We start from the raw sequence: 9,916 nt of genomic DNA on the forward strand, positions 1-9,916 counted from the left end.
CAGAGATAGGTGGAGGCTCCACCTCCTGCGTACTTATTTTATGTAGATAATATGTATAATGATATAATTTATATAAAGAAAGAAATAATATACAAAAGAGGCCCCAAGTCCCTCTTCTTTTGAATAAGTCTTGTCAGACCACTCTGCAATAAACTCTTTTTAACTTTTGTATGGACCAAGAGTGGTCAAACTCAAGCAAATTACTTTTTGTAGAGAGGCAAGTCAAAAGAACTGTTTTTTCTTTATAAACCGGTTGTGGGGCTCGAGAAGCATAGGTAGTCACAACAATGATCCTTTCATCTAGAAATCCCTTCTCCCATTATATGCATGCCCAGTTGTCGACCCAAAGTCGGCTAAGAAGAATGCGTTTGGAAAAGGATGAAGCCTCGTTTGGTTTTCCATGATAGCTGGAAGTTGAGTAGTGCCTTTTTTTTTTTTATTTATTTATTTATTTATAGGCTTTTGGATAAGGTTGAAAACAGAACCTTCTGGATTGTCAAAGTCTCCGGTTGTTGAAGTTACTCAGGAAGAGTAGTGCATTATTTTTAATTTTATTATTATTTTTATTTTTATCTCTATCGCTTCTAAAAATATAATGATTAGAGGACGTTGAGCTATGAAAACGGAGAGTTGAGAGTAGAGAGGTCACGAGGAGGAGAGGTGGTCCCTAACTAGGACAGGAGGCCTTGAATCAGAAGCAGAGGGATGGGCTGAGAATAACAGACACGATGTGATGGCTGATAGAGGAAGCCCCACTTTTGGGCGTTACAAAACTCGAGCATCACGGCTGGAATCCTTGACCGGTCAACATCCGTATTCGATTTACATCTCATGATTCTGGGTGTGGGGAGCGAAGTACCTCAAGTCCTCCTGTACAGCATAGGCCGCAGAGGCCAGAGGCCATAGAGAACAAGTAAGAAAAAAAAAAAAAAACCGAGTCATTTGTCATTTGGAAGTCTACAAGTACTCCTCCAAATTAGTCTTCAGTCTCGATGCATGTGACCTACAAAACAAAAAGGGGCTTCCGGACTCCTCTTTACATCCCCTCTGGGGGCGATACAGGTATTCGGAGAGACAGGACCCACATCTCATTTTCAGTCTTTCTGGAGTCCAATTTTTCACGGTTACATCCAGTCTGGCGTGCAGAGATGGAGACATGGGTGTCGATGCTAGGGGACGTTTCTAGACCTGTTTATTGATGCTCATAACTTTCCCCTCCCAATAAGTAGTAAGCAGTGGAGGACCCAGTTCTGGGATCCCCCGAGAAATATAAATAAAATTCATATAAAATTAATGCATGCTGATGGGGAGGGTAGTGAGTCACTGTGACCTAAGGTAACGGAATGAACCAAGTCCCTAGCTGCCCCTACAGAAGAGACCCTCGTTCTTACAACAGAAGTTTTGGTATGAAAATGGGTTCAAACCTCTTCTGGGATACATCCTGAATTGTTGGTTCGCCAATGATGGACAGAATCTCATTCTTTCTCAGCCTCTACAACCTTTACAATTTATGTTCCGTGGAAAGCCTCCTCCCCCCACTGTCCCAGTCGTCTTCACCCTTTTCAGCTTTCTTTCAGAGGTCAATATGGTACATGACCTGACCTTTACCCACTCCATGGGGGTTTTCAAGGGGCATCCCAATAATAGGAGGACATTGTCGCGCTCCCCACATCACTTGAACAAAGGCTTCATCATTTTGATTCTCTCCCTGCCACGTGGAAGCTTCATCCTCATGGGCTCATTTCTGGTGTCCTTTATCATTACTTCGCCAATCGCCACCTGTTCTCTCCTTTGGATTTATCTCACTGTCATCTCGACCTTTTCTCTCTCTCTCTCTCTCTCTCTTTCATATCATCAGCTTTTTTTCTTCAAAAAATCCTTCGCCATCAACTTTCTTCTTCCTATTACACATTTACATGCTTTGAACGTTTGATCGTCGTATCAACCTTCAACAGTAAATTACATTGGCAAAATATTTAGACATTAAAAAATGACATTCGTCCTTTGTACTCCATGGGAGCTTAGCTAGGCTTAGTACACAAGAAGAAAAAAAAAAGAGTTCCAAAATTAAGGCTGAAATCAGTAGAAGCATAAGGAAGAGAGGAGTAGAGTGATTGACCGACTCGTCTCCCCCTTCACTTCCTAATGGCGGAGACGAGAATGACACCGTAAAAACAAGTTTTCCGAAGCATGTCAATGTCAGCAGAGACCCTCTTCTCGAATCGCTTGAAAAGCTCCTCCGAAAGCATTGACCCAAGGTGGGCCTCCACTATGGGCTTCAGAGTTGCCCGGACCATGTTCGCTTTTGCTCGTCCGTATGACACTGGATCCCTGATCCATTCCTCTTGCTTCTCCTGGGAATGCTCCAACAGTCTTCGGTACTCCACCGTTTTAATCACAAATCCAGCGCACTCATCAAACGCCTTCTTCACCTCATTTACGCTTCTCATATAGGCTGGAATGTTGAACGTGTCCCTCTTCTCTTCCTCTATCAATCCCTGCCAAACATGAAACACCCCCGTCTCCCAATTAGAGGACATCCCTTTTTAAAATTCTTTATTAAAAAAAAAAACGAGGGACATTCCTTCAATATTATTCTAACTCACCAATTCAATTAGAATACTAATGCATTTCTGCAGTTACCATGCTCATGCGAAAAATCACATTCAAGAATCATGCAAGACAACCTCCACCCAATGATCATTAGTAGATCAAGATGGGCATATATCCTTCGAAATTGAACGAAAAGCAAACAGTGTTTCTTCTTGCCCAGGGACCGTTACCAGCTGCTTGCTTTACGTTGAAAAAACAAGTGATCATGTCTCTTGTCGAATCCTCGCCAGAGTAATACCAAACGGAAATTAAAGAGATTGTGCAGTGGCATTTAATGAAAGTGTGAAGGAGTCAAGTGAAGATAGCAGAAAACGAAGAAAAGCTTTGCTGTTTACCACGCCGGTTTTAATGACGGGCAAGTTGGGGAGTTACAATTGGTTTTTCTTACTAATTATACACACCTCATTCAATAAGTCTTGCCATGCCTGATCCATGGAGCTGGTGAAGGGGTGTTTGGCTCTCGAGTCGGGGTCGCCCAACTGGTTTTCCGGCTTTTCTGAACCTGGCCTACCCGCCATCAGCATAAACAGCACTCCACCCTCCACTATCTCTTCTCTTCGACACCGCAGGAAAGCCTTCAGGTCCTCTTCCGACTGTCTCGCATAAGATTCCACAACCTCTTTCTTTGCTCCATCTATCCACGCTCTGCCCTTGTTCCATGCCGCTGATCTCTTATCCAACACCTCCTCTGGTACCTACCAATACAACCAAGCCAACAAAATCAGATTCTAATACATGGAAAAGGAAGGCCGGAGAAAAACTCAAACAAAAATTACAGCACCGAGCACTCTTACCTATCACATTGGAGTTTTGCTTAGTTGCAAACTGGATATCCAGTTCAGAGAGCATCTACGAAACAAACTAATTGGCAGACGCTATAAGGGAAGGGCCACGTTTCTTACAGATTTTGCAGTCTACCCAGCTAACTTTTGTGTTTGCTCGTCTGTTAGGTGCTTCCTACTCTTATTTATTCAAGTTAACGAAAGAATGGAAAAGATTGAGAAAAAAATCCAACTATCCACTAAGGTGCAGGGAAGGAAGAATGGCAAGAACCATCTAGACAGACTGGTATCCAGTTACTATCTAACCTAGTCAAGTGGATATAAAATGAGAAAATGACTTGACCTTGACTACTACAATCTTATTGCTCTACCACTAACGAGGGAAAATGTAGGATAGAGAAAAAAGGTGCACCCATATAAAAGCATTTTAAGTAAAGGGAAGCGAGCACCTTGGACAACCAATGTAAGGCACTGAAGCTGAGAGCCATGTGAAGCTTCCTCTTCGGGAAGAGACGATGATAGAATGAACCCGGCACACCTGCGGCGAAGTAGCGTTGCTTCTTATCTTCGTACGCCGGCGGCAAGGACCGGAAAAGTGAATTGAAGTCGTTGGAAGGGAGATCTGAGAAGAAGGCTTCGAATTCTGGTTCTCTATTGCATTCCACTCTGTAGCGATGACTGAGGTTTTCTACCACCAACTCAACGGTGGCAAGCGTGTTGTAACCAGTGGCACAGCCCAAGTCGGCTATCCTCAGAGAAGGCTCACCTGGAAAGAGATTCATGGATTGAATGGCCCCCAGAATGAAGGGCTTTGACAAGGTGATGGCCGACGCAGGGGCCTCGGAGTTCTTGGCATAGCTACCATCACCGTTCCCGCCTTGCATACAGAGTATTCGACGGAGGTCTGCTGTACATGGACTCCACTCATTCTTCATCATGCTTCGTAACTTGAGCGCCTCCTCTTCGACAAAGGCTACTGGCGGGGGCATCATCTTTGGAGAATCCGTGCGACTTGGCTGGCTAATGATACGTTTGAGAGAAGAAACGGGAGAGAGGTGATCTCTCTGTTGATAGTGGATGCTACTTGCTCCTTCGTTTTGGTTTAGTGCAGCCTCGCTCCTACAAATTAAGGAAAAATATTAGGGACCATGGAGGAAGGTTTTAGGGTCCACTTCAGGGAAAAAAACAAAAGGGAAGGCCGGAGGAGATCAAAATAGAAGCAAGAGAGTCGAGGCTTGTATTTCTGATGTCTTGCCCAGAAATGTTTTGAGAGTACTGAATTTGGGTCAAATCAGCTTGTTATTTTAAGAAAAGGATTCACATGGAGAGTTAGGTCAGTTTATTTCTTCTACTCCAAAATTTTTCACTGGCGAAAACTTTTTAAGGTGCCAGTGGATACACGACCGATGGATCAAGATTGAAGGGATGCAGCCATATTGTTTTAGTACTCCGTTCCTTTTTCTAAGGTAGATATCGCTTCTTTTTCAAACAAGGTTAGGTATTTTTCTTCGTTAGGTTTTTGATTTGCATGTATTTTTTTTTTTTTTTTTTTTGCGCTAGGTCTTGCTCACCCCACCTATGCAAAAGGATCTTGGACGCTAAAATGAAACAATACGTACATTATAACGCACGAAAAGGATTCCTCAGTGGAAAAAACAGTCGAATAAAGAAGAGCACATGACCTGTCCTATTTGGATAAGTGGTCAAAATAACTACTCGGAATTTCAGAAAATCACAAGATTCGCAAACACATTTATTAGCAATATATTTGACTCTAACAAACTTTTAGCCACATAGTCAACCATGACCACCCACTTTTCCTCATCCGCTGCTAAATATCGCATACGCTTTAGGTTCCTTTACCTCTCCATTCTCAGTGGGATGTATTTCCATATTTATGGTTTTACTATAGTTTGGTGTGGACGTGTTTTTTTTTTGTTTTTTTTTGTCTGTAAGAGACCCCAGAATGAAGCCTTTTAATATCCTATCAACGAGTCATTCAAGATTTTAATTTAAGTTGTGAAGAAAAGAATAATGGATCATTGTCTCTTCACCCTGTCGCCAGCTTTGATACTCTGTGCTAGGAAATATGGCACCTAGGCTTTTTTGACTCAGATTCTAACCTTGTATCATCTAAATGATTAGTAGTTTGCTTGTAAGCAAATAATAAAGTTGTGTCGTCCAACTAAGAAGTCCCAGTTCCTTTATGTGACGAGGAAACAAATCATCTGTTGGGATGACTCGATGTAGACACTGTCATGGTGCAGGATGGCCTACCCTATCTCCAGTAAGGACTCCGTAACTGGGTTTGCAGCTGAAGATAAAACAAAAAAAAAAAAAAAAAAAAAAAATGGGCTTCCGCTTTGCAGAAGGAAGGGGCCATTGCATTTAGGTGACCAATGAGCTGGCAGTCAAAGAAAAAGCTACTCGATTCAACCATCTCTACATATAAATGTGTTTGTTACTCTTCATCAAATTTTCTTTCCATGGTGATCAATCAGCGATTCTCCATCTTTTGCATGTCCGCCAGTTTCAATCATATTTTGTAATCTTATATATAATCATATTCTTTCTTGACATCGCCAGAGAAGATGATACGACGAAAGGATGTTAATTTACCAGAAAAGAAACAGATAAAAATAATAAAAAAAGATACGTCTTGCCTGACCTTATTGTAGCAAAGGGATTGGTCCCCTCCAATCACACCAGAGGATAAATAGGATCCATTTTCCTTGTAAATGATTCCTTTTATTCTCCCAGTATTTTTGGAGGGGACCGCGTCCTTGTTGGAACACCATCTAGCAGATCTGACCCAGTACTGTAGGCTGAAGGTAGGAGTGCCATCTTAGTTCCACGGTATAAGGATACGTGTAGTGTCATTCGCAGTATATGTGCGTTGCTTTGCAAGCCCCCCAACCAACCAGCCACGCAGTTAGGGTGATTCGAACTTCAATGGAGACAGCTCTCCCTCTCATAACTTAGCTACAGCTGCTCTCCTCCTTTTCCATCTCTACCAATGCGTAGCGTTGCCCTTCTTCACGGTGCTCAAATTCAGCTAATGCAACCTCCTCGGTCAAACATCATTCTCTCTTTGTTCCCCTTTCATCAGACTCCGGCGCCAAGCTTGAAAGAAGCTTTCCTAGTTCCTGGGAGAGAGACTACTAAACTTTTAAATCATTCGCGCGCAGCTGCATGAAGAATTAACTTGGAGTCATATATGCTGATCACCGAATGCTTTTCTGAGGAACAACCCCCACATAATGATTCACCTAGGAAACCCTGGCAAGTGAATACGTCCAAGATCTACTTTAAAATTGCTTGATTTTGAACTCTTAAGAACCAAATGTCAGCAAAACTCATTTGTCTTTGGGTCACTACTGATCAGTAGACGAACTGAAGAAAAACATGATATTGCAACAATAGGGTTTGCAAAGAGAACCCTGCATCAAGTTTTGAGGATGTCCTAAGTGAAAGTACTTGGCCGGAGAGTCACTGGGTCAATTACCTTGTGATGTCAGTTTATTTTTTTATTTCCCCTCTATTTAATAATGCGTCACTCATCTACGTAAGAATACATGTACGTAGTCTTAGAACATGCAAATGTCAGGTCTTAAAATAGATATAGATGATATGTAGAGAGAGAAAGAGAGAGAGAGAGGTCCACTGGAAGAAGTATGAGCTGTCATTGCCATTAGATGATAAGAGAGGAAATGAGTGAGGGACGGAGTCTCTAGTGGCTTCTGCTGTTAATTAAGGTCGAGAAAGATCCGGAGTCTCAAGTGTAGAAGAAGGTATGGTGGGACTGTGGAAGGGTAGGAGGTCCCTATCTATCTCAGTAGACCTGAGCAGGACTTGGGCAACCAGCAGCAGCCGCCAAAGGGGACAGCCCATCCCGCTCTGGTTCAGACTTCAGAGAGGGAGGCATGGTGCTCCTCTTTCTCGCAATCATTTTAACAAAAAAACGAACAGGACAGCCTCGACGATGCGACCCTACGACCATCCAACTTGCTTCTCTGACAATCTCATCCGTTATCTCATACCTCTCTTCGTCTCCGGCACGCATTACCTGTTATACGCTCTCTCTCTCTCTCTCCTTGCTCTTGTCATTCCTTCCTTTTCAACTTTCGACTTCCAATCGGAGGACGCTTCATCTATTTCTCCTTCTAACCAGTCGTCTAGTTTTAAAACTCAACGAAAGTAGATGTACACCAACCACCTCGAACCCACGACCCCCCTGCTTCAACCATACAATTAGACTTGTAAGTTTAAACCTCTTCTCTAGTTTGTGTGCTAGCCTCCGCGATGCTTGCGTATCCTTATCTGCACACAGTTTATTATAGGTTTCATGTATGTTAGTCATACGTTTGCCTTCGTTTCTCACTTTCAATGAACGATAATGCTCTCTCCATGTGAACCTTAATTGTTTGATTGGAGGTGATTGGCTGCGTATATGGACTAGAAGAGGTGAGTAGGGGCTGGGTCCTGTTTCAAGATTTTATGGACGATAAAGAGAGATTGAGAGATTTTAATTTCTTGGGATATTTTTGTTTTGTTTTGTTTTTTTTTTTATTTTCATATTGTGAAAATGATTTTATGCATAATAATCCTTTAATTTTTTTCTAGAAATTTAATAATGCTAAGTATTGAATGGTGAATTGGGCCAGTGGCCAACTTGGGGACGGGTTGACAGGGAAATAGGGACATGAATGAGGTTGGATGGGGGTGGGGTGTGTGTGTATCCAAAAATTAGCATAGGTGAGACGGGGGAAGAAGCCATGGTGTAGCCAAACACCAAGGCCAAAGACTGTGCAAGTCCAGTGCACGGCAATAGCAGCGGCGGCCAAGGCCAAGTGCAAAGGCACGGCCCAGAGGGGCGCACGCATATGGCCGGCCCGGAACCAGCTGCAACGGAAAAAGACACACTTGAGCTTGGCAAACGGATGGCCAAGCAACAAGGTGCACAACAACCCCAACAGCCAGCTCAGACACTTCTTGCGGGGCGAAATGGGGTTGGGCGCAACCAGAAATCCTGGCGGGACGAAATGGGGTTGCTGGCGCACGACCAGGACTCCATGCAGGGCGAAATGGGGTTTCCTCAGGACGCCAGGTGCAGGCGCGCGCGCGGCAAGGCACAGGCGCCAGGCGCCAGGCGCCCACGGGCGAAATGGGGTTTCCGCCAGGCGCCAGGAGCCCCGCGCGAAATGGGGTTTCCGGAGGCGCCAGACGCCAGGCGCCCGCGGGCGAAATGGGGTTTCCGCCAGGCGCCAGGCGCCCCGCGCGAAATGGGGTTTCCGCTAGGCGCCAGGCGCCCCGCCCGAAATGGGGTTTCCTGGCGACCAGGTCGCCAGGCGCCCTGGTCTGGCGGGCGCCAGCCTGACCAGGGCGCCCCTTGACGCCAGAAACCGAATTTTTGGGATCTGACGGGTTTTTGAGCGTTTTTAGAGATTTCAAAAGGCCTAGGGAGAGACTATAAATAGAGAGGCCTCTCCCATGGAAAAGAGGTCGAAAAATCCTTAGCCTTCTTTACTCTTTTGGTGTATAGAGAGAGTTTTTAGCCTTGGCCTTCAAGAGTGTTTGGCCACCCTTTGTAATCTTGTATTCTCAATACAAAGTAGGCTTTTCTCTTCTATACTTTGGTGCTTTCATTGTCCCATTTGGCTTGCACCTTCTTGTGTGAAGTATTGGTTGGAGGATCCGAGGCTCAAGGAGGCTGACTAGTTCTTCGGAAGAGCTAGGCCGCACGGGGTAGATATTCCGCTTGGCTAGACGGACCTAGCCCAAATCTTAACCACGTGACAATAGGAGTTAGTCCATTGTTGATCATATGTTGAAGACGAATGAGGTCCCACTAATTTATTCTATCTATGTGTTTGGAAGAGACTAGCCAATCTAAACTTTGCTTAAGAGCCTCTAGATTGTTTTTGTTGAAGAAAATCCCAACTTGGGGTACTAATCCATATACTGGCATTGGGACTAGTCAATGCAATCATATTGGCAGGGTGAATGTGTACTGACCCAGCCCTAACGCTAGTGGTAGGTCTTGTTAGGCATGAACAGAGTCGGATTTGCAAATCACCTCTAAACTTGTAAGGGACGGGATAAAGATATACATTTTACACCTGTTTAACTATAAAAATGACATTTAATTATAAACAGGTCAATTCGTGTAATGATAGACTTATTCTCATCGAGGGTCAAAACACTACCCATTGCAACCTAGATTTAGATTTAACACAACATTTGAGTGATTGTCTTTTGAGGAGAGAGGAGGTTTAAAAATGGGCATACGTACAACCAAAAATCCTATGTTACGCTCCCCCTATCACGATTCACGGCGGGAGGGGGGTGTTCACTGGGGTCTTCAAGCAGCAAAAATGGAGCACGAGAATGAATCGTACTCGACGCGTCACTGGAAAGCGGAATTTTTTGTTCGTTTAGATGGAAAGTAGAGGATAAAAAAAAAAAAGCTGATGAAGATACGGATTACAGGACATATGTCTACGGGTGGGTTTTCTCTTCCA

At 44.0% G+C, this 9,916-nt stretch overlaps 1 protein-coding gene across 1 annotated transcript; it reads right to left on the reverse strand.

Moving 5' to 3' along the window:
- Nucleotides 1-2,135: 2,135 nt before the first annotated feature.
- LOC137960606 (gibberellic acid methyltransferase 2-like) lies at nt 2,136-4,334 on the reverse strand. The gene is made up of 3 exons (XM_068808266.1): nt 3,845-4,334; nt 3,015-3,308; nt 2,136-2,498 (listed from the first exon to the last, which is right to left on the reverse strand). The coding sequence occupies exons 1-3, from the start codon at nt 4,331-4,333 to the stop codon at nt 2,136-2,138; spliced, it is 1,146 nt and encodes a 381-aa protein (XP_068664367.1). The 5' UTR covers nt 4,334.
- Nucleotides 4,335-9,916: the final 5,582 nt, after the last annotated feature.

Source organism: Aristolochia californica, unplaced genomic scaffold, assembly GCF_029961685.1.
Source record: "Aristolochia californica isolate CCGP_79_NKW_82.1479 unplaced genomic scaffold, dmAriCali1.0.hap1 SCAF_3, whole genome shotgun sequence".
In the NCBI taxonomy this organism is placed as follows: Eukaryota; Viridiplantae; Streptophyta; class Magnoliopsida; order Piperales; family Aristolochiaceae; genus Aristolochia; species Aristolochia californica.

Bases quoted from the DNA above. Each gene is read 5' to 3' on its own strand.
- LOC137960606 (XM_068808266.1), bottom strand. From the start codon at position 4,333: ATGATGAAGAATGAGTGGAGTCCATGTACAGCAGACCTCCGTCGAATA. The intron at 3,309-3,844 runs GTGCTCGCTTCC...TTGTATTGGTAG, and splicing joins CCTTACATTGGTTGTCCAAG to GTACCAGAGGAGGTGTTGGA. The intron at 2,499-3,014 runs GTGTGTATAATT...CATGTTTGGCAG, and splicing joins GGCAAGACTTATTGAATGAG to GGATTGATAGAGGAAGAGAA.